Source organism: Scatophagus argus, chromosome 17, assembly GCF_020382885.2.
Source record: "Scatophagus argus isolate fScaArg1 chromosome 17, fScaArg1.pri, whole genome shotgun sequence".
Lineage (NCBI taxonomy): Eukaryota > Metazoa > Chordata > Actinopteri > Scatophagidae > Scatophagus > Scatophagus argus.
The window spans coordinates 213,738-237,995 of record NC_058509.1 but is presented as its reverse complement, the minus strand read 5'-3'; the positions used below and the strand labels follow the sequence as shown (position 1 = coordinate 237,995).

The 24,258-nt window shown below is 42.2% G+C and overlaps 3 protein-coding genes, 1 non-coding gene and 1 pseudogene across 6 annotated transcripts in view; 1 reads left to right on the top strand and 4 right to left on the bottom strand.

Moving 5' to 3' along the window:
* Positions 1-3,779, bottom strand: part of LOC124074339 (zinc finger protein 184-like) — a 155,998-nt gene extending 152,219 nt beyond the window's left edge. For 2 of the 3 annotated variants that reach the window (XM_046417169.1, XM_046417172.1), the window contains exons 1-2: positions 1,984-3,778; positions 1,059-1,129 (exon numbers count right to left, since the gene is read on the bottom strand). In XM_046417169.1, coding sequence (XP_046273125.1) covers positions 1,059-1,129; positions 1,984-3,328 — 1,416 coding nt within the window. In that variant the 5' untranslated portion in view covers positions 3,329-3,778. Of the gene's footprint in view, positions 1-1,058; positions 1,130-1,983 lie in introns of all 3 variants that reach the window. The other variant, XM_046417170.1, reaches the window with a different exon arrangement.
* A 1,706-nt stretch (positions 3,780-5,485) lies between these two features.
* On the bottom strand, positions 5,486-8,133 carry LOC124074362 (zinc finger protein 32-like). The gene is made up of 2 exons (XM_046417222.1): positions 7,337-8,133; positions 5,486-6,650 (listed from the first exon to the last, which is right to left on the bottom strand). The coding sequence occupies exons 1-2, from the start codon at positions 7,437-7,439 to the stop codon at positions 5,581-5,583; spliced, it is 1,173 nt and encodes a 390-aa protein (XP_046273178.1). The 5' UTR covers positions 7,440-8,133; the 3' UTR covers positions 5,486-5,580.
* Positions 8,134-8,379: 246 nt separating this feature from the next.
* Positions 8,380-11,429, top strand: LOC124074367 (annotated as a pseudogene).
* A 7,491-nt stretch (positions 11,430-18,920) lies between these two features.
* On the bottom strand, positions 18,921-19,026 carry LOC124049169. The gene has a single exon (XR_006841360.1). It is a non-coding gene; the product is annotated as a U6 spliceosomal RNA (small nuclear RNA).
* Positions 19,027-20,883: 1,857 nt separating this feature from the next.
* cart4 (cocaine- and amphetamine-regulated transcript 4) lies at positions 20,884-23,492 on the bottom strand. Its single transcript, XM_046418699.1, has 4 exons — positions 23,057-23,492; positions 22,778-22,908; positions 21,626-21,709; positions 20,884-21,236 (listed from the first exon to the last, which is right to left on the bottom strand). Exons 2-4 carry the CDS (start codon positions 22,895-22,897, stop codon positions 21,129-21,131), a joined length of 312 nt encoding a protein of 103 aa, XP_046274655.1. The 5' UTR covers positions 22,898-22,908; positions 23,057-23,492; the 3' UTR covers positions 20,884-21,128.
* Between the last annotated feature and the right edge of the window lie 766 nt (positions 23,493-24,258).

The following is a 24,258-nucleotide window of genomic DNA, read 5'->3' as shown; positions in this document are numbered from 1 at the left end:
TGATCTGTTGATCACCTGTTGAACTGATCGGTCTAATGCACTATGAAGTCGTGAGAAGAACTCAGTTGGATTCCACACCGCAGATGATTTTTTAAAAACTTTCAAGTAAGACTGTTTGCTGCAGTGATGTTACCACGACAATCTCAGATGTTATTCACTCAAATTAGGCAGTGAAGGCAATGAGAACGACCCGAACAATTCAACAGCATAGTTTAATTTAGTGTATGAACAACTGAGCACAATACCTGTTATCAGTTACCAGTTATCAGCATCCTCAAGACGAATACATAGACGAGAGACAAGTACATTTATTTAAGTAAAAGTACTCACTGTACTCTCGTTGTTCTGTTACTGCACCTCTGGTATGGAGGTTTATACATCCACAGAACTGTATGTCAAGTCAACAAGTGTAAATTTACAGTGACGTGACCTCACTGAGTTTATGAGGGCACCTTTCATTTTTTGAAATCTGGTCTGACAATGAACAAAGTCCAGATAGATTTCTGAATTATGAAAAAGTCCACCAGTCCTCCTCTGTCAGTTTCTCCAAATTGAAATCTTTTACGACCAACTGAGCAGATTTCTCCATCTGAATTCTTCTGTTTGACAAACTCTGAACTATCTGAGCTCTGATGTGGTGTGAGATGTCATGTTACAAGACCTCACGAGTGACAGAGTCTTTGTGTCCAAAAGCACAAGTTTTCAGAGTTTAAACCTGACTGATGATCTCTGGTCTCCTCCCAGTCATCTTCACTGTCATCAGTCTGTTCAGAAGACTCTTCAGTCTTGTCCTTGTCAGGTTGTAGGTGTCTATCTGGATCTGAGCTCCTGGCTGGTTCTGGTCCTCCACAGTCCTCTCCAGCAACTTCTGTTTTCACCTGTTCAGTTGGTCTCTGATGAGGCAGTGAGGACTGAGGGTCCTCTTCATCATCTTCTTCTCTCTTCACTGGAGCGAATGTGAACTTGGTGATATCGGCCTCCTCCAGTCCCTGAAGCTGCTCTTCCTGCTGACTGGTCCAGAGTTCCTCCTGTTCCTCTTTAATGTGTGGGGGATCCTCCTGGTCTAGACTGGAGCTCCAGTGCTGCTCTTCTTTCATAATAATCCATTTTTTGTTGTTTGACGGTAAAGCTGAAACACAGACAGTAATTAATGTGTGTGGGAGATGTGAACAGCTAAAATTCTATGATACAAAAAACTCATCATTGTGATGTGATTTCCTTCAAAAGACATTGTTCACAATTTTTCTTGTTGAAAGGTCCAGTGTATAGAATTAAAATGAGCCTTTCATACTGACACAAGGACCGACTCCCTGATGAAAACAGGTTGTATTTGAGCAACTTCTCTATTGGTTATTGTGTTTTCCTCAAACACATCAGGGGATATGCAGGACTAGCTGTTTCCATTGAAAAGGTTTATACAATGACCCCCCCAACAACAACAACTGAACAAACAAAAAAAACCCCACTTTATTTACTTCCATTTTCAAGCTGGTCTTGTTCTTGCTGCAAAAGACAGTTCAGATCCTACATCGCCCTCTGCTGGTCATTGTGCACAGGCGCATGGTTATATTTGTATTTGGAAAATATTTGGAACACACTGATTAAATATGACTATAGGTTGTTTTTTTTTTCAGCATTTAAATTCTACTTAATTGGGCACCTTATTTTAGTCCTCATGCATTATTCAGTGGATGAGCTGTGTGTGGAGGAGGCTTGTTCATGGTGTAGCTTGCTGACACAATTTCATAACTTTGTTTTCATAAAATCTCAGCTCCTGGCATTTGCTCCTGGTGTTCTTCATCACCGTTTTGGAAGAAGGAAAAAAGAAAGTGGCGACCCTGCCTTAGACCTGCACTGTGGATCTAATATTGGCCAAAGTGAAGAGTGCTTCATGTGGATTTTGAAAAGTAACAAATTTGGTGTGATGGTAGGAGTAAACAGAGTTTATATGAGTTATCAAACAGTGACATCATCATTACTTACCCTGATGAATGAAACAGTGCCATGACATGTGGTCACTATCCTCCTGCCCAAAGCCATCATCCTCCCCGTTGCTATTGTCTGCCTCCTCGTCATCGAGAACAACAAGTTCATTGTTGAAAAGCTCCTCTTCGTCCTCATCGTCCTGGTCCGCGTGGCTCCTGTTCTCCCGTCTCCTCTGTCGAAGCTGGGCGAGAGCCTCCCGACCGGAGGCGCAGGGTTCTCCTTCCCTGAAGCAGAAGATAAGGTCGTCTTCGCTCCCATCGGTTCTCACAGACAGTCCACAAACTTGGAAAGACCTCCTGATCAAATTCTTGTCCAGCCTGTTCCAGGCAGCAACCACCCAGTCCAAAAGCAGATGTGGAACAGGGGCCTTTAAAAAACCTGCAGCTGTGTATTCCTTATCTGTGTCCCCAGTCATCCACTGATTGTAGGCTTCCCGTAGAATCTGCCTGAAGGTCTGGCTCCACATCACAGCAGGTGCATGGATAAATTTAGTGCAGCCTCCTGGGATCAGCGCAGTTGTGATATTGTAGCCACATTTCAGTTCAGCTTTGGTCGCCGCACTGATGTGGCAGCGGTACGAGTCCCAGACCAGGAGCCGCGGGGTCAAGTTAAGTTTTCCTACCACGGACTGCAGCCAGTCAGCAGTGAGAGCGTCGTTCATCCAACCGTTCACTGACGAGGTGACCACTGCGCTGGAGATCTCCTGCTGCATCACCTTTACCTCATCTGCAGCCCCTCTGAAGACAACAAAGGGCTTCAGTTTGGTGCCGTCAGCCTTAGCAGCAAGGACAACAGTGAGGTGGCGGTCAAACCAAACTACAATCTCGTCCATTGCAATGATGTCTTTCTCTAAAATCCTTTTGGAACTGACGACCTTGCCAATGTAGTCAACAAAGGACACGAGCTTCTCAGTGAGGGGACCTTGGTCCTTCTTGGTCGTGGTGGTGCAACATCGAAATGAGAGGCCGCTGCGATGTAGAAATCTTTGTAGCCAACCCCTGCTAGCCTCAAACATCTTGCCTCCATCATTCAGTGAAGTGCAGATCTCCAGCGCCTTATTTTGTATCATTTTCCCTGATACCGGGTTACGTTGGTCCCACACTGAGTAAATCCATTCTGATAGCTTCTTCTCGAGCTCCACGTTGACCTTCTTCCTTCCACCCCCAGCTAGTCGCGCTCTCCTCTTGTCAGCTAGCAGCAGCTCGCTCCTCTGCTTCCTCCAGTACCTGATTCTTTTCGAGTCGATGTTAAAGTGCCGTGCAGCCTCCTCTCCTGAATGTTCCTCTGCATACCGCAGAACTTTCTCTTTGAATTTGAAATCAAATTTACGTCTGGGTGCCATGTTGCTTATTCCTTGGCCCGTATGAGGGGACCAGCTTCTACATGAGCTTCATGAGCTCCCTGCGGCTAACAGGCTGCACAGGACGCTTTAGCTGTTGTTATCTGAGCGCGGGCTGCCTGTACAGCACAGCAGCTAACATGTTCTCCGGAACAAAACACCGACACCTTCTCTACAAACGACTTTACTCCTCTGCGATCAACATGCCAGCAACAGGGTATAAGAATCACTTCCGTTCCTGAGACGGAAGTGATTGTTTCCTCTGTCGGAAATGCATTAGAAGAAGAAGAGCTGGCTCGTAATCTTCGTACACTTCAGTAATTGTGCTCTTTTGGGAATGAGTACTGCTGCACCGGAAGTTCCATCTTCACTTTCAAAGCTACAGAAGTTAGCTTAGCATGGAGGCTGGCGCGACAGGATGGGAACTTAAACCTCAGGTTTGATCTCTTCTTCTTCTCTCTTTGTTCACTATTTATTCTGACATTAAACCAGCCGCCAGAACTTTACGATCGTTAATTCTTTGGAAAAGGGACAAAACATGTTTTAGAACTCAAAATTTTAAAATATATTCTACATTAATTTGGAGTTGATGTATTCGAGTCTTAGTTATCAAACCACGCCAAGGAACAGTTTTTGGTTTGTTTTTTTTTTAATAAAACACCATTTCTGAAAATAAGAATTATTCACAACTCAGCTCCATCAGACACACTAAAAAGAATGCTATTTCAGTTTGTCCAGGACAACAAGAATTTCAAGTTTTTAAGTATCTAAAAATAGTGTTCAGTTACTCTGATATGTAATAAAATAAGTTTTGCTCTGATTTCACACTGTTCTGAAAACCCCAGTTCCTAAATTTGTTATTTTCTACTTTTGTTTTTAATGTTAAGATTATATAAGCTATTTCCTTCTTTGAAAAATAGGACAGTAGGATGTAGATCAGTTAACTTCAACAGATAAACAACATAAACTGAGCAAAGACTCTAGTAAATTATATTTATTGAAAATCAACAATGTAATATCAATATTGTGTTGCTGTCTGGCCATTTTCTGAGCCTTTTTTTATTTCTCCCAAATCACCTATTTGTCATATTTTATTTGTCTTTAACTTTCTTGTTTTCTGAGAGGAGGATGTTGTCCAAAATAAGGACGATACTGGACTTTCCCTCTCACCCTCTCCACAATGTGCTGATCGGCTACAGGAGCTCGTTCAGTAAAAGACTATGACTCCCATGATGCACCACAGAGCGACACAGGAAATCATTCCTGCCTGTCGCCATCAAACTGTTAAACTCAGCACTGTGACCGACACACTCACTCACTTTATATATACAATGTGTATATTGGTTTTTTTACACATGTACATGCCTGTATTTTTAGATTTTCTTAAAAAATTTGAACACATTGTAAATACCTGTACTTTCAGATTTTAGTTTTTGTTTATCATGTTTTAAAATAAAACAAAATTAATAAAGTGAGTTGTACTGTGTACTATGATCTGCGTTCAGATTTACATCATGTTCAGAGTTGCGCTTTGTGAGCCCAGATCACTGCGGTTAGAAGAGTCATAAGTGGACTAATGAAGTTATCAAACAGCTGTGGTCAGCTGAGTCCTCTCCTACACTGCAGAGCAACTGTCAGCGCCAGTTTCTCACTGACGTGGATACCATTTTCATGGTATCGAGTTCCTGCCCACACACCCATTTGAGCTAATTAGGACCAGCATTCAGTTGTCAATCGTGATGTTTCAGCCCCTTTTTATACCATCAAATAATTAATTAATACCAAACTGATCAGAAAAATTAACACTTGATGACACTTATGAGCTGTACTGCAGCCAGCGACCAGGGGTCTTCCAGGTGTTTGGGCTTCACTTCTGAGGAGCTCTCATGTTGTCCACTTTTATATACAGTCGGTGCTTGGGACTAAATCAGTATGGGAGAATAACCTGCAGTGTTGCTGAAGCTGCACGGTGTGCGCCCTCTGCTGGACAGTTTCAGTGGTTCTTTCTGTCAGTTTTAAGTGAACAAAAGTTAAAATAAAAGGTGTTCATGTACAGTATTATTACAGATTGTGTAAATAAAAAAACAACTTTGCCCCACCTTATGACATCTTCAGCATTTCTGGACAAATCTGATCAATAGTAAACAGGAAATCAGAGCAAATTTTTCAGTGGCTGTTTATTGTATTATATGAATGTATGATAAACAATCTTAGGTTTTAATTGTGAAGAAGAAATTCAAAGCCACTTTCACATTTCATTTACTGCCGCTGCTCTGACTAGCACACTCATGTCTTTTGAACTGTGACTGCCATGTGAAGCTCTGGCCACACACACTGCAGCTGAACGGTTTCTCCCCAGTGTGAGCCATCATGTGTCTTGTCATGTGACCCTTTCGTGAGAATCTCTTCCCACAGACTGAGCAGATGAAAGGTTTGAGCCCAGTGTGGGTTCTCATGTGCTGAACCAAAGTGTGACGCTGGGTGAAGCTCGTATTGCAAACTGAGCAGGAAAAAGGTCTTTCTCCAGTATGAATTCTCAAGTGTGCAACCAAATCTGAGCGCTGCCTGAATCTTTTAGTGCAAAAGGAGCAACCAAATGGTTTCTCCCCAGTGTGGACTCTCATATGTTTATCCAGCGACCAACCATGACTGAAACTGGAGTTACAGACTGAGCAGCTGAAGGGTTTTTCTCCTGAGTGACACCTCATATGAGTGATCAGGTGTTCCCTCCGGCTAAAACTTCTGCTGCAAAAGGAGCAGCTGAATGGTTTCTCACCTGTATGACATCTCATGTGTCGTTTCAGATTTGTCTTGTGGCGAAATGTTTTACTGCACTCAGAGCAGATAAATGACTCCTTGTCAGTTTTACCTATATTATTAACCACAGAGTTTAAACCCAACTGAGATTCTCTGGTATCCTTCCAGTCATCATTACTGTCATCAGTCTGTTCAGAAGATTCTTCAGTTTTGTCTTCAATATCAGGGTGTAAATGTCTATCTGGATCTGAACTCCTGGCTGGTTCTGGTCCTCCACAGTCCTCTCCAGCAGATTCTGTTTTCACCTGTTCAGTTGGTCTCTGATGAAGCAGTGAGGACTGAGGGTCCTCTTCATCATCTTCTTCTCTCTTCACTGGAGCGAATGTGAACTTGGTGATATCGGCCTCCTCCAGTCCCTGAAGCTGCTCTTCCTGCTGACTGGTCCAGAGTTCCTCCTGTTCCTCTTTAATGTGTGGGGGGTCTGGTGGCTCCTCCTGGTCCAGACTGGAGCTCCAGTCCTGCTGCTCAGTTGGAAACTCTTCTTTACTCACCAACAACTGCTGGATGTCTGCAGGGACAGTGGATAACAGACACATTTTGGACCTTTAAATGGACTGTAAAAAGAAAACATTCTGCTTCTGTTCATGAAAGAACCTGTCAGGAAATGAACTAAAAATATTCTAGAGTTAATTATGCTGTGATCTTTCTGTTAGAAAATCATCAAGTTCATTAAAGCTAATGCTACTAAGCAGAAGTGCAACAGGTTGTTTACTCTAACAGCTGCTTGCTGAGTAGAGTCTGTCAGTCCAGTCTACAAACGGGTTTTATTGAAACCGACTGAACCAGCATTTGTCAGGTGGAGACTGGAAACACGCAGATCGGTGGATCTTAAACCACTGACTGTCTCGACTATTAACAACTCTTTTATCATCCGCAGCTTTATTTTGGTATCTGTTGAACTGTGGAGACATTTTGTAATACCACAGACATCTCTGTTTTATTATCAGCAGATTAACACTTGTTCTTGTTTTACTGATAGTTACATTTAAATTGTATCAAAACTAACTTGCTTGTTACTTTATTCCATCATCTATTTCATTCCGTTACCTACTAATGTAATTCAGGTTATTTTTGTTTACTTAATTACTTAACAACCAAATGCTTTGGCAACACAACGGATTTCTGTGAACCTTACGGAGATGGAAAAAATACGTAAACAACAAACGTTTAACCGATTGACCGCCGCTACTTTACCGTAAGATCCAGAATACAGCCGCTCTCCTGTTCCGGCTGCTGGAGTGCCAGCCACCGTTAGCCGCTGCTTCACCAACACGCTCAGCATTTGGACTTTAGACATTTTCACACAATGACAGAAACTTTCTCTCCACACAAATCCGTCAAAAACACACTTTGCTCTCCATCAATCAGTCACCCTGACGTGAGCTGTGCTGCTAACTGCCACCCCCGTCTCTCTGTTTCCACCTAGCATGCTAAGATAACTTGTGTAGCTTTGCAGGCTGTCGGGAGATGAGTCAGGAGTCAAACACTCAGAAAAAGGTGAACAGCACCAAGTCCGTTCAGACAGGTTTATCCAGGTATACGGAGGCTCTGACGGCTCATTACTGCTGATGTCAGAGGCACTTTATCAACACAACGACGGTACAAAGCTAACATATTTCTATTTAACATCATCTTGCTCAAATACTATAAATGTAGCAGCCGTAAAGATGATAAATTCCGGGGCAGATTAGTTACTGACCTTCAAAATAAATGTCCAGAAACGTAGTGTTCTCAGTTTGGGAATCTGTCTTTAAGTGATGTAAATCACTCTGAAGAAGATATATTTTATTACATTTTAAGAGCTCCGAGAAAACAAACAAATTCAAACGGCAGTTTTCCCCACCCTTTAAATCAGAATTTAAGTTTTGGTATTTAAGTTACTTAACTTTGAATAACTTTAACACTTATGAAATGCTTGTAATTATACTTCAGTATACCATAGTAATATCTGACAACAAGATCTAAAAACACTGAAGTAGCAAACTTTGTGAAAAGCAATACTCGTGTCTTTCTCAAAACTTTTGGCCATGGCTGTAGACAGTTTGGCAGGAGCACAGTACACGCTGGAGCCTATCCCAGCTGACTACGGGCGAGAGGCGGGGTTCACCCTGGACTGGTCGCCAGCCAATCGCAGGACCGACACAAAGACAGACAACACACACTGTCACACTGGCACCTAGGGGGCAGTGTAGAGCAGCCAGTTAACCTAATGTGCATGTTTTTGGTATTGTGGGAGGAAGCCGGAGAACCCGGAGACAAGTGAATAAGTAAATGGTTATTGATTTCTGTTTAGATTTTCAGGTACCACATTCACATACTTCCCTTCTCTTTTATCTACTTCTGTGTCCACTCCTTAATCAGAGACAAACTTGAACGATTTATTTTATAGATCGATGTGAAATGGTGCCACCACTGTATGGTCGTCACATGGGCTCATATTTTGAAATGTAAGCTGGAAGTGATCGGCCGTATTTCACCTGATTCTCCGCAGTGGGAACACAGTCACGCCTTCGACTCTTCCTTAACCGTGCAGAAAAACGTCAGTGAAAGTTTTCATTTTCAACTCGTACAAGATGTCCAGACTTAAAAGCCTGAAGCTGTTCGTTAGCCAACGACTGACTGCGGCTGTCGACGAGATATTTGGTCATTTTGAAAGAACAATCACCGAGTATGAAAAGGAAATGGACCGCCGCCACCGTAAGCTGCTGGATGTGATGTTAACGCCTGAAATAAATGTGCGGACAGCAGGTTTGTTCTCTTTCTCCTACTGGAAACATGTCTGCTGCAAATGTCACTAAGCTCACGTCAGGAAAACGTCCCTACAGCCTGTTAGCTGCGGCTGACAAGCTTCTGTGTGCTCTTTAGCTCCTACGAAAGCAACGCACGTCAGCATGGACACAACTGCCATGTAAACCAGTGCGTGAAAGTAACTAAGCACACCCTTACTCAGGTTTGTATGAACAGGCTGCGGTAGCTCCTTCGTGTTGGCCACAGACGTAGCATATTAGCTACGAAGCTGTCAGTGATGTCTCCCTCTAAGACAGTAATGTTTCTATGGAAGTGTAACGTTATCCTCGTTGTTCTTGCTTCAGTCAAACTACGTGACTTTTCATAAAACTTGCTGACTGGTGGTATTTTTGTTGGTATTAATACAGTACTGACTGACAGGCCCAAAATGTCGGAGGACCTTAGATGTTTTTCGGTTAAAGGTTAAAAGCATGTGTTCATCCACACCCACTCTTCTTTTTACGGTGTTAGTACTTTACCTGTGCACTACGAGTTGGAAAAGGCAGACAGATAAGCAACACCCAAACAGCTTAATGTTAAACAATGCTGAAGGACATCTGGATCTCCTCAGATCTGGGCAAGTCTGTGTTGGAAGACCCTGCAAGATCCCATTACAGTTGGTGTTCTGTCAGTTCTGTTGGGTCATCTCTCTCTAGACCTGCAGTATTTACAGACCACTGGATCAGTGTGGGGTATTTAGTCAGTCGTAACGTTTATGCTCCTTCAGTTATGTTGATTTTAATTTATGTGTTTCAGTAGGTGTGTGCTCCTCTGCACGTCCCGATGGTGGGTGTTGTGCACAAATCAGCTAGCATACAGCTAGCACTCCAGCTACATAACTGTGGGTGGACCTTACACATAAATGGGTGGCACAATGATAAAATTAAGTCTGTTCTGTCCTATTAAAGCTAAAGTAAAACAACCATATTAAGCATACACTGTATGCAGTGCTTTATAACAGTCACAGTGAGTTTCACTTGATCACACACAACAGAATGTAAAATCTAACGTTAATCATTGAAATCTGTGACTTAAGTTTGGGCCGTGTGGTCACTTAGTGGTCAAAACATTTTTCACCCATTTAAGCCCAATAAGTATGTGACATTCAGCAATATACCCTATATTGTTCCTGATTGTTGTGCGATCATGCTGTTTCTTGCTTTTTTTTCATGTACCGGTAAATAGAATAGATTCTAAAAAAATCAGACAGAATTTGGGGGAAAACGTTCACACTCTAGTTTGAATAGACTCGGCTGTCTTTCTCAATACACTAACTTGTAATTGTTTATTGTATGCTGCTGTCTTCATACAGTGCATACAGTGTAATCATGGCTTATTGTTAAAGCACGTTGGTTTTGTGAGCCCATATATATCCCAACCAATTTGTATTCAAGGATCAAGGATCTAAAAACGATTTAATTGCAGACCTGATTTTTTACAGACATAACACCCCCCACCCCACCCCCAACTTACCTGGAGCGAGTGTCATCAAGAACTGTAATAAATGTATGTCATTAATCTCATAGAGTATGGGCTACCATAAACCCATGTGTTTCTGTATTCCAGTATTTCCTGCAGACGTCCAGCAGCTGTTGGTGAGTAAAGAAGAAGATCCCCCTGAGCAGCAGGACTGGAGCTCCAGTCTGGACCAGGAGGACCCACCAGAGCCCCAACACATTAAGGAGGAACAGGAGGAGCTCTGGACCAGTCAGGAGGGAGAGCAGCTTGAAGGACTGGATGAGGTGAAGGAGGAGGATGAAGAGAAACCTCAGTCCTCACAGCTTCATCAAAGACAGGCTGGACAGATGAATAAAGAAGCTGATGGAGAGAACTGTGGAGGATTAGAACCAGCCAGGAACCCAGATCCAGATAGACATTTACAACCTGATATTGAAGACAGGGTTTCAAACTCTTCTGAACCCGACACTGAAGTCAGTGATGGTGACTGTAAGGAGAGCAGAGAACCTCAGTCAGCTTTTAACTCTCTGAATGAAGTCCATGTGAGTGATGTCAAAAAGTCATTTATGTGCTGTGAATGTGGTAGAAAATTTGGTCGTAAGGACAGTCTTCGGAGACACATGAGGTTTCACACAGGAGAGAAACCATACAGTTGCTCAGTTTGTGGTAAAAGATTTTCTCAGCGGCCCAACTTGATTCGACACATGAGATGTCACTCTGGAGAGAAACCCTTCAGCTGCTCATTTTGTGACACAAGTTTTGCTGTGCGTAGTGCTTTGGTAAACCACATGAGAATCCATACTGGGGAGAAACCATTCAGTTGCTTGTATTGTGACAAAAGATTTACACAGAAGGGGGGTCTGAAGAAACACATGACAGTCCACACAGGAGAGAAACCATATAGTTGCCCAGTGTGTGAGAAAAGTTTCTCTCAAAAGGCAAATCTGACATATCACTTCTCAGTGCACACAGGACAGAAACAGTTCAGCTGCAGTGTCTGTGATAAGAGATTCACTTGGCAGTCACAGGTCAAAAGCCATAAGTGTGTTGGTGAGAGCAGCAGCAGCAACTGACACTGCTGGTTCAGCTATAGAGAACCTTTCTCACCTTCCACCTCAAAGTACCTAGGTGGTTGAGCTGGGAACAGTAGAGAGTAACACAGTCCAGGGTGATTTCTGCAAAGAGCAGTTTCATGACATAATTATTAAAAACAATGACAGTACAATAGGAGTTTTATGATACCATGTTGGATGCTGGAGGGCAGCCCACTATTAGTGAACCAAACTGTTGATGAATTTTAGTTGACCAAGTTTTCATTGGTCGATCAGTCGCATTAAAAAACACTGTCACTCTTTGCTTCAAGGCTGCACTAGGGATGGGCGATATGGACTAAAAAATTTATCCCGATAATTTCTGGTATTAATCACGGCAACGATAAAATTGACGATAAATAATAAACACCAATACAGCTTAATCTTTTTCACTATAAAGCTATCACCAAAATAATAATAAAGGCTGCTAAACTACGTCAGTTAAGTTGAAGTAGTGCACCTGTACTGCAAATACAGTGAGTGACACCAAACAAGTCTGAAATGTAAGAACAGAATCTATTATTTACTAAAAATGTATTAAACCTTTTTGGCACACGGGCAGTAAAAAAAACAGCTGGCATTGTCGGTAAGTGTCGGCAAGCTTCGTCTGAGTTGTTGGTTTCTTTGGATGAAGTTGGCGCTCCTTCTGCATCCTTTGCGTGTTTCCTGGCTATCGTTGTATTCCGGTTTCTGCTTGTGTTTGAGGTGGTGGAACAAATTAGTCACGTTACTGTCCTTTGTATGCACTATTTGTTTGCAAACCTTGAACGTGGTAAATTGCTGCTCCGCGTCAGATTTTTTAAAATCAAACCAGTTCCAGATAACAGAGCTGGGGAACTGTTTAGGAACAAGCTCCTCGCTTCCTGGCGTATCTGCTCCGCCTTCCGCCATTGTTGTCAATATTCCACACGTGTTGGGCTGCGAGTGTGTCGCGCACTTACATACGTCATCAATGGGAATTTAACGTTTTTATCGTGGGATGACAGAGTCTTATCGTGGGGAATGTTTTTGACGATATATCGTAAACAATAACATATCTCCCATCCCTAGGCTGCACCTTGTCGTTAGGTCCAGGACGAAAGGGTCAGACAGATGGCTGCAACATAGATATTTTCACCTGTAACATGGAAGTCAGAAACATGAACTGAAGTCCACAGCTGAAAATCAGCCTGATCTACGGTGATCAGGTCCTAACAATGTCGCCTCACAACGTATTCCCACTGTGTGAAAGTTAAAATTTACTCTGAGAATCACCTTTCACCAACTTCATCCAGTTATTAGTATAGTTTCCCAGTCTTTGTTGCAAAGGCAGGCCTTCTTTATGGTAGTTTTCATCATATTCTGCCTAAATCTGCATAGCAATAGCTTGTGTCTGTGTGATGACTCAGTTTTCCTGTTGGCTGTGGTGCCGGCAGCGGAGATAGACGGATCAAAATGCAGACGATCATCTCAATATATCAGACAAAGGATAAAAAGCTGTGTAGTCAACTCACTGCCTTACTCCCCTCTGTTACAGGAAAAAAACATAATTTCACTCATCAAGTCAAAAAATGACAAAACAAATATTTTCTGCTTTTATGGTAATATTTATTTGATGAAGATTGTGAATGTATATCATCTGTTAAAATGTTTGATCTACCATGTAGACCTTTCTCTGGAAGACAAAGGTTCATTGAAACAAGAGGACAATGTTATACCAAGTTGAATTATACTAACAAAATGTTCAGCCTCCTTGCAGTTTTGTCTGACACATTCAGAATCATTAATGCTGTTACTGTTAACGTTGTCATTAACAGGCAACTTGCTTCCTTGGAACTGAAACCTTTTTAAGTTTAAATAATATTGATGTGTGATGGCTAGTCGACTCTGAGAATCTTCAGATTCTCCAATGTTGAATATTCAGTGACGTTTTGACATTTAAGTGGAATATTTTTTGATAATTACAGTTGATAGTCACAGAAAATAAATGTTCATTCAGAAATGAGGTGTTGTACCTGTTGTTATCTGCTCTGTTTTCTATGTTATTGAAGAAATTTGTCCAATACTTTGATGATGGAGAAACGCGAACACATTTAATGGAAGGTAATGCCGATTTTGAGTGTGTAGCTGATGAAAACTCAATGTTACACATGCAGAGATATTTGTGGTTTATGAAGCAGCAGCACAGATTCGCCTGGTTTTCCAGACACTCTTAAAAAAACTGATTAAAGCTTGACTTACCTTCAGAAATCAGCCAGAAACATTTTTAAAATCTTGTGATCTCCGCTCTCTCAGATCTCAGACACTGTAAGAAAATGTCCAATTGATCTTTGTCAACACAATGCAGGGCTGCTTGTGGTTCCTAGAGTCCCCAAAAGTAGATTGGGAATCAGAGCCTTTAGTTATCAAGCTGGTATTATTCTGGTATTATTGCTGCTGCTATGCATCTCTGCTTGTGTGCTCCTTCTCTCAGCTTTAATTAAGGATGCCAGTTGCCAAAACTCTGCTTTACTACCACCTATTTCAAGTAAAATGGACGCTTCTGTAGACAAAAATACAGATGTACCATGGTTTCACTGGTGTCACACATTGTGATGAACAGAATAGACAGAAAAATGTTGCTGTTCCCCATGTGGTGGAGTTGTCTGAGAGACTCAGAAGGATCTTCTCAAAGCACAACATGTTGACACACTTCAAATCCAGCAATACCTTTAGACCAGACAAAGACTGGTCCATCCCAAAGACAAAACATCAACAGACAAACTAAACAACTTTGTATATCAGAATTCATTTATGAAAGTGATGAAAGTGACATATTTTGTCATTGGAGGGAACTCACTCCAACGAAATTTGCGCTCTGCATTTAACCCACCCAAGTGACGTGCACACACACACAGCAAACCCGGGGCAGTGGGCGACCGCGTGCAGCGCCCGGGGAGCAGTGGGGGTTAGGTACCTTGCTCAAGGGTACCTCAGCCATGGACACCGGGACGGGGAATCGAACCAGCGATCCACCGGTTACGGGTCCGACACCCTAACCGCTGATCCACGACCTGAGGGGAAATTCTTTAAATGCAGTAAAGAACAGTGAGGAGTGCTCAGACCTTTACATAGACCTTTGCTTGTGAACCTGTGTCTCAGTGTGACTGTGTGGTATGGCAGGTGCACGGCACAGGACAGGAAGGACATCACAGAGGATTGTAGGCTGCAGTCTACCAGAACTGGACTGAGTTTACACTGCCCGTGTCCAGAAGAAGGCCAGACGCATTGCTACAGATCCCACCCACCCGGGCAACAAACTGTTTGGTACAGGAACATTAAAACCAGCACAAACAGACTCAGGCACAGCTTCTTTCCCAGAGCTGTAAAAGCAATAACCCCCCTGCAGTGAAACACTCACATCCCACCCCCCTACAGGACGTCACACATACACCCTCCCCCGTCTAGCCACACACACACACACACACAGCATACCATAGACTGGCACTAAGTGCACTTTATTTACCTTACTTGTATTTTGTATTTTATACTTTTATATTTTTCTTAAGTGTGCAATTTTAATTGTCTGCTGCTATTTATAAGTGTGCTTTTAAGCTGAGAACCTGCTCAAAATTTCGTTATGCTTGCATAATGACAATAAAGACTCTTTATAGAGGAAACCAAACAATCACTCCACAGATGCATGGCACAGCACAGGAAGTCAACTCTTCCAGACAAGACTCAGCTGTATGTCTGCATCTCAAAGATAAGGGAGACACCTTTGAGGACTCAAATGTTCAAATTCTGGACAAAGAAGACAGATGTTTGAGAGGTGTGAAAGAGGCCATCTATGTACAGGTACAACATTCATCTTTGAGCAGAGGTGGTACCTTACAACAACAACTTTCAGCCACCTATAGTGCAGCTTTGAGAACCCCCCCCCCCCAACAGAGGGTTTAACCTCCATTTGCACCATCTCTCATGTGACCCTAACGACTCACAAGATGGAGTGGGACAACGACTCAGTAATGATTCACACCTTGGCTCATGTGACCATAACGACTCACATGATGGCACAAAGTGCCAATGAGTGTCAAGACCACCTCCAAGGTGATAACCATACGAGAAGTTAAATACCTGGAAATCCCCTTCAATCTTAGATCTGAAGAAGCCTTTCCGATGAGAGGTGAAACGTCTTCAACAACCTAAAGATAACCAGTAGCCTTTGCTTCTGGTACTTCAACTGTAATTAGAAAAATAACCAGTAACTAAAGCTCAGCAGCAGAATAGCTCAATATTGGTTCATATTTGGTTATTATTATTATGTTATTTATGAGTAAGTAGTCAGGTTCACTTCTGTAAATGGGTCAGAAAATTCTTGATATTTTATTTTGAAGGAAGTGACACCCGAAAGTGTTCATCTTTACTGTGGCCTATGCGTTTGGGAAAATGGTGTCTCTTGTTCAGCTTGACCCGTTGTGTTGATAAAGTGCCTCTGACATCAGCAGTAATGAGCCGTCAGAGCCTCCGTATACCTGGATAAACCTGTCTGAACGGACTTGGTGCTGTTCACCTTTTTCTGAGTGTTTGACTCCTGACTCATCTCCCGACAGCCTGCAAAGCTACACAAGTTATCTTAGCATGCTAGGTGGAAACAGAGAGACGGGGGTGGCAGTTAGCAGCACAGCTCACGTCAGGGTGACTGATTGATGGAGAGCAAAGTGTGTTTTTGATGGATTTGTGTGGAGAGAAAGTTTCTGTCATTGTGTGAAAATGTCTAAAGTCCAAATGCTGAGCGTGTTGGTGAAGCAGCAGCTAACTGCAGATATTTGAGCTGTTTGAAACAATGATAACAGAGCATTTTGTGGCTCAAAAATGGAGAACGAGCGACAACGGGGACCACTGGACACTCACGTCAAACCAAACAAGAGGCAGCTGTATTCTGAACTTAACGGTAACTTGGGGTTTGTCTTAAGATAACGTTTGACGGAGTCAGCAGATTCAGAGCCCTTAAGACCTTAAGTCAGACTGCCAAGAGTTTTGGTAAGTAACAAAGGCTGCCTCTCTACTCGAGGCTACATTGCCTTTGAAGATTATATACGGAACAGCACAAACTTTCCAGATATTGTCCTTGAGCTGTGGGATGTGTAGAAGAACACATAACATTAATTTGCATTAGATCCTGACCAATTCTGTTGCCTATATAATCATTCATAATCATTGTATGGTTTTGCTGAAACTCCCTCGTGGTCATCAGTTGTCACTAGAGGTGTTCCTAACAACCAGTTACCCTAATGTTCAAAGGAGAAGATTTAACTTAGACAAGTCGACCAGCCCACCCAGCTTTATCAGTTCAAAAACCACATGTGCGCTGGTGAGTCCTCACAGCTTCATCCCTGGGCCAATCAGGAGCGAGAGCAGCTTCAAGGGCTGGAGGAGGCTGATATCACCAAGCTCACATTCACTCCTGTCCCTGTGAAAAGTGAAAGATGATGAAGAGGAAGCTCATTCCTCACAGCTTCATCAAAGGCAAACTGAAGAGATGAAAACTGAAGCTGATGGCGATGACTGTCAACCAGAACCAACCAGGTGCTATTGTCCAGATAGTTCTGTGCCAGATAGGTTGACTTGAAACTCATTCATTGGACAGTTCTGGTGATGTCATCCAATGCTGATCCTGACATCTTTAACTGACTATGACTATGGCACCTGGTTATTACAGGTGGAATGTAATTAAATGCAGAGGAACAAAGTTTATTAAAATCATTCACCCAATAATTAACATTAGAGGGTTGAATTAGCGTTTTATATGTCAAGTGGTCTCTCACTGTTTAAGGTTTCAATGTGCAAAATTCCCCCCACTTGAAAAGGGCAGCCAGTTCCAGAAAGATCAGACGGGATTTCACTCATTGATCACACTTTTTGCTCTTTTCTTCTTTCCTTTTATTTTAGAAGTTTCGATGCCAATCTGACCAATCAATCAGCAAAATAAACACATGAAAAATTCAATTACTCAACTTTTAAATACTCCAAAAACTAATCCTTGTAAATAAATAGCAAATATCGCAAGTAAATAAGAGTGCAATAAAGATATTTTTAAAGTGATAGTGAAATCTGATGTCATGATTTTAATTACATAATTAATCAACAGCTGTCTACAGGATAAATTCTCCAAATGCAATTTTATTTAATCCACATGAATCTTAAATTATCAGCAACCATGCTTTTTAAAATATTTATCTTTAGCACACATGATTTTTTAAAAAATATTTATCTTTAACAGTGTGATTGTGTGTGTGACTGGTTAATTAGGTGATCAGCCTCACCTGGTGCGCTCTGCCTGATATCTCCAGGTGTGGGAGAGCGACGCTCAGGCTGAAGGGGCGTGGTTCACAAATCAGCTCAACAATATAAATCAGAAACAAACAGATGTGAACTCTGGAGCAGACTTAAAAATTAAATATGAAGTGCTTGGATTCAGTAGCCAAAGAAGTTACATTTATGATTGCAGACATTGTACAATGCAAAGATGTTTGTGTTGCAGCTCATGTTATATACGCATTAACCAACTGCTGTGTCAATTGAATTGAATGATGGAGCTTTTTTCATTCATGGTACATGACGATGCATGTGCAGGAGATGATGAAGGAGATCTGTGTTTTGTTAAATTTCATACATTCTTACATGCTGATGACCTCCAGCATGATCGACCAATCAGAGTTGAGCTGCATCTGATTCAGAGCAGCTTTAATTTGAGCATCAATGAGACAGAGTTCATCAACAAAGATCACAGAGGCAGGACGGCATTTAGCTGCCAGCATTCAGCCCCAAGAGATAAGACATGCTAATTACAGCGGCTAACACACACACACACACACACACACAGGTGGTGGAACAGTGTTACAACAGACAGCAGGTGTGTGTGCTCTGACAGACGCTGTTTCTATTCTTCATTAAAATCAATCTGCTGATGTTTGTTTTCAGTCATCTGAAGAAAATGAACAATGAACATAAAATATCCACATTTATCATCATACTGTTCCATTTATCAGAATAACTGTGTGTCAATTCTTGTGTTCCAGATCAAATGAGATACAGTTAGGTACATTGGGACAAGTATAAGTTTTTAGCATTTGGCCTCTGTACACCACCGCATGGTATTTGAAATGAATCACTCAAGATGTGACTGAAGTGAAGACTTTCAGCTTTAATTCAAGGGGTTTGAAGTGTGGCATTTACCATTTAGGAATTACAGCCATTTTTAAACACCCACCCCGATTTTTGCTGACAAACAGTTTTGTGGCGGGTTATGACTCATTAGCCGGCTGATGTGCCCTTGAGCAAGGCACTTAACCCCCCAATATGCTCCCCGGGCGCTTGATGCTGCCCACTGCTCCTGTGTGTGTTTCACTGCATGTAATTTGCCGGGTGTTGCATGTGTGTGTATCCAGTGTAGGCGGAAACTATAACACAATTTACAAATGAAAAATGAGGAACGCTTCACGAATTTGCGTGTCATCCTTGCGCAGGGGCCATGCTAATCTTCTCTGTATCGTTCCAATTTTAGTATATGTGCTACCAAAGTAACACAAAGCAACAAAACAATCATGCAAATCTCCTGCCAGTCAAACTCTTCTGTCAGCGTCTTCTCAAACAGTGGCACATCAACTGTGCTGCAACATCAATAAATGTCACTTTGTTTTTCCAGTGTGATAACTACAGTGACGAATCAGGGTATCATTGTGTATCATTAGGTGAGGAGTGAGGAGGTAACGCCGCAAACGGTTTTTAAACCGTGGAAGTCAGAGTTTCTGTCTCATTTGTGTTTCTTGCATTAATTTGAATAGCTAGGATCATTTAGTCTTTATTTAAATGAACATTTAGCTACTTTTACAATATTTTGCACTACCACAACAAAATGTCAACAAACTGAGCTTCCTCAATTGATGACAAAGTTTGAAAATGGATTGTAAAGAATTTTTTTTAATTTATATTTTTATATATATTCTATCTCAACAATATTATTGGTATGTGGTTTAAATCCCATTTCTGCCGTAGTATTGAGATAATATGCTACTTCGGGGAGTCAGGGCTGGTCCTTAGTGATGGGCTGAGCAGACACATTGACAGGAGTCGGCTGAGGTGCTTCAGACATCTGATCAGACCCATTCGACTGGGAGGGGAGCCTGAGGTAGACTCACTGGAGGGATTACATATCTCATCGGTTCTGGAACACAAGAATTCACAGTCAGTTGTTCTGAAGAATGAAACCGTCTGATTTGATGACAAATGTGAATATTTCATGCAGTTTTGTTCAGTTCTCCAGATGATTGAAAACAAACATTGGCAGACTCATTTTAATGAAGACTAGAAACAGCATCTGTCACAGCACACACACCTGCTGTCTGTTGTCACACTGTTCCTCCACTTGTGTGTGTGTGTGTGTGTGTGTGTTAGCCGCTGTAATTAGCATGTCTTATCTGTCTGGGTTGGACTCTGGCAGCTAAATGCCATCCTGTCTCTGTGATCCTTGTTGATGAACTCAGTCTGTCTCATCGACACTCGATGGTTCTTTGAATAAGACACAGCTCGTCTCTGATTGGATGAAAACAGCTGCAGGTCATCATGGAAGTTTCCTTCATCAGGTGAGCGAGTCTGTACTTCGTGTCCATTTGATGTTTTTATAAAATGTGAACGTTGACTGACTGAGCTGCGAGCTGCAGAGATCATGAAAGTCAGTCTGAACAAAGTGATTACTCCTCTGTTGTCAGGATCCGAGTGGTGTGGGACCCGAGATTTCACCTGAGAGTGGCGCTTTGTGTATTGCATCACGCTGATTGTTGTGGCGTGATTCGGTGGCTCCCCGTTGTCTCATCTCGCCCACAGGAGACCTCACGCCTGTACCAGGTGAAGATCTTCAAGGCGTCCTGGACAATCATGGAGCCTGCAGCCGCTGTCGTCAGTGTTTAATAAAGACAATGAGAAGATGGCGTCGTGCTGCTGCTGCCAGATCTGTTTGAGGAGGCTTTGTGGAGTGACGAGGCCTCGGGGATGATCAGTCTCTATGGGGGTCTAATCAGGGAGGACTGATCGATCGGGATTATTGATTGTGTTCATGTCTGTCTCTGCTCTGTGAACGTTATTTTTAGATCAAAGTTGTTAAACTGACAACTGAGTCAGTTGCTCTCACTGATTGCATACATGTGGACCTCATTCAGACTTGGGACTTCTTTGCCCTGAACCTGAACCTGGTGTGGTCTTGCAGGGTGTAGCAGTGTTCTGAGTTAGCTCTGCGAAAATAAAGTAGGCCACTAGTTTTACTTTGATGTGTCCAATCATGCTAACATTAGAATGTCACCATAACTCACACACAGAATGATGCATATCAGGTGTGAAGGTAAACACAAGACACTGATGTGTATGAATGTGTATGCAAAGTAATGTTTTGTTTGGACCCCAGGACTCTTGGCTGAGTCGGCTTCTGTTGTTGGATGTGGTTCAGTTGGTCTCAGTGTCTCTTCAGTTAAACACTATGATGAAATGATGAGGTCATCAGAGCCGAGCGACTTTATGGAGAAATTTTATTTAACAAAAATAAATGAATCTGAGGAACAGACACAGAAAGTTCAAACAAAGACAGAAACATGCAGAGAGATGGCCAGGTGACAGGTGACAGGTGAGCGTGTGTTTATTCAATAGCAGCGCAGGAAGAAGGTGTTGCAGGCTGTTCCTCTCAGACAGTCGCACAGCCGACCAATTCGAGGCCCATGTTTCATCGCACAGCGCTCACCAACATCACACTGAGAGAGAGAGAGAGAGAGAGAGAGAGAGAGACAGAGAGACAGAGAGAGACAGAGACAGGAGACGGAGAGAGAGACAGGAGACAGACAGGTTTTGGAAGCAGCACAGGAAAGTCCTCACAATGTGTTTTCACCAGCAGAGTGCAAATGTGACGTGTAGTGAAAACGTCTGTCATTAGCTTAGCTTAGCATAAACACTGAAAGCAGAGGGAACCTGCTAGCCTCTCTGTATTTACCCCTCCAGACCTCCTGGTGGCTCAAGGTTCACCAGGTGAGTTTGTGTCAGTTTGTCAACGCACAACACAACACACACAACAACACATCAGACCAGAAAACACACACACACACACACAGACAGTCTGACTGACGGCTGTCAGTTGTATTCTCACCCGCGGGATGACGCTCGCCTTCTTTTCCACAGACAGACCAACGCTGCTGTCAGCGTCATCCAGGAGGCCCTGCAGAGCTTCAGCCTGAGCACACACACACACATGCACACACACACACACACACACACACACACACACACGCACGCACACACATTATTCATGTAAACATGTGAACACGTAAAGCTTTGTGGTTTGTCTCTTCTGCTTTAATTGCAGTCACTGCAAACCGGTTTTCCCGGTTCAGCGTGTGAGCTGGACTGGACTGACGGTGTCCAACAAATGGGGGTTTCAGATGGCGTCAGGCAGGTGTTGGTCTTCACGGTCAAACTGTACCTGGTGTCAGGATCAGGTCTGACGCTCCTGCAGGCTGCAGGCAGTGAAGTGACACTCAGCTCTGTTAATCAATCAGTTTTGATGAGTATGGAGATGACATCATCATCATCATCATCATCATCATCATCATTAGAACTGAATCAAATTATGACATGAACAAGAGTGTCAGAAATACTTTATTGATCCCTGAGGGAAATTATGTAATGTTGTCACCTTAATTACTTCTAACTGATTTGAACCTTAATTAGTTTAAAGTAAACTGATTAAAATAGTTTTAATTTGATGATCACAGTTTAGTTAATTACAATTAACTTTAATCATTTAAATTTTTTTATTATTTTTTTTATTATTTACTATTAAAATTTCATTTTAATAGCCATGCACAGATTTTTTTATTTCATTAACTGTGAACTTACCACTTGTCATTTTTAACCCCCAGTTATTTTTAATTGATGACTGATAATTATTTCTTAATCATTTTTTACTTTGATTGGTTGTAATTAAGGCTTTAATATTTACAATTTCAAACTAATTTAATTCAATTTAATTTTACATTAAGATGTTGTTGATTATAATAATCCAATACAGCAATAATTAATTATTATTTAACATTTTATTACATTAGTTGTAATTAATCTTTGATTTTGATAATCACCTCTTTTTATTTTCATTTAGACAGTTAGTTAGAACTAAATCTCAGCATATGTTTAGGTTACCTTAAAGACTTGTGTCATGTGTTTGTCCTCTTTAAAGTCTATAAATGCATTTCAGAGAATCGAGGATGTGTCCAGAGATCCTGAATGACGACAGATGACTCACCAGCTCTTTGGTTGTGAGTCCGATGTCAGACTCGTCCAGCGCTGACCTCTGACCGTGACACAGTGATGTCAGCACAGACAGACAGACGGACAGGTAGACCACAGCTCGCACGCTCTCCATCACCAAAGAGACTACAAACGTAAGACAAGACATGACAAGACAACTTTATTTGTATAGACCATAAGCACATTTTCTGTAAGCACAGAAAATGATTTTCTTCCACAAACATTTTGTTTTCTAACATCTCAGTGATGTTCAGGTAGACAGAAGTGAACTCACGATTAAAGATCCTGCAGGAAAACCCAACAAATGTTCTCTTCCTTTTCTTCTTCGATGTCTAATTCCAAACTCCAGCAGTTTCTTTGTTGTTTTTCTCTTGTTCTTCTCTCCTTCCTCCTCCTCCTCACATGGACTGTGTGGTTTACTCCCCTCCTGTTTTTATACCATCGCCGCCTCCTCCTCCTTCTGTTGCTCCTCGCTCACATATTATTCATGTATTCAGACGTGTTTTCCAGTGACTGATGGTGTGTCAGACTCGTTAATATTAAACAGGTTGATGCTGATTGTTTACATGAAAACATAGCTGTGTGTTGGGGAGAGGTTAAAGGTCAGACATCTGAAGGTTGGATTATCGTCAGAGGAGACCAGTTGTCATCTCGTCATGTGCAGCTCTTGATTTTTTAAAGACAGATTCTTCGACACGTTGATTTGGTCGTGTGTTGATTTTGTTGGGTGTTGATGAAGCAGAAAAATGCTGATTTATTTTTAAAATCAAATCTAATTTTCATGTTTTGTTGAAATTAGTGAATCTAGTCCAGTCTTTCCACGTGCGACCTGATTGGTGACTGGGGTGATGTCACAGCCTGAGGTGGATGTAAGCAGAGCTTCCCGTTGACAGGATGCTGCTGTGAGGTCAGTCTAATGAATCCCTGTGAGCACGAGCAGATTTCTTCAGACCGATTGATTCTCACCGTCTCTCTCCACCTGGTGATTTAAGCATAGCTCTGAAGCTCTGAGGACTTGGTCTGTCTTTCAGTTGAATGCTGTTTCCTGCAGCCCGGCTGACCTCAGATCAGGAAGGTGTTTAATGATGACGCAGGGGGAAAAAGTTTGTGCCCTTTTCTTCATCTGATTTGTATCGAGAGGTGACCTGCAGCTCAGTTCAGTCTTTGCTGCTTTCATCTCAGCTCTCATTAACAGCTAAATGTCAAACTGCAATGGCGGCGTCTCGCTGACCAGCACAGACATCCAGTCTGTAAAGTACAAACGTACTGTGTTTCCCTCTGATGGGAAGCGAAGTCAAGGTTATCGCTGTCAGATAAAACTACAAACTAAAACTGTTCCAGTGAACTGAAATAATCTAGACATGAGACAAAAGTCAGCACATGAGCGAGGTCAAAGCAGCAGGAGTTTGTGTTGTGACGGCGTCAGCTGTACCCAACACATCAGAACAACAATGACCACCAACACTGAAATGGCTC

Coding starts and splice junctions, on each gene's coding strand:
- LOC124074362 (XM_046417222.1), bottom strand. CDS start 7,439: ATGTCTAAAGTCCAAATGCTGAGCGTGTTGGTGAAGCAGCGGCTAACG. Junction 6,651..7,336: donor GCTGTATTCTGGATCTTACG/GTAAAGTAGCGG, acceptor CTGTCCCTGCAG/ACATCCAGCAGTTGTTGGTG.
- cart4 (XM_046418699.1), bottom strand. CDS start 22,897: ATGGAGAGCGTGCGAGCTGTGGTCTACCTGTCCGTCTGTCTGTCTGTG. Junction 21,710..22,777: donor GACTCACAACCAAAGAGCTG/GTGAGTCATCTG, acceptor GTGTGTGCTCAG/GCTGAAGCTCTGCAGGGCCT. Junction 21,237..21,625: donor AGGCGAGCGTCATCCCGCGG/GTGAGAATACAA, acceptor TCTCTCTCTCAG/TGTGATGTTGGTGAGCGCTG.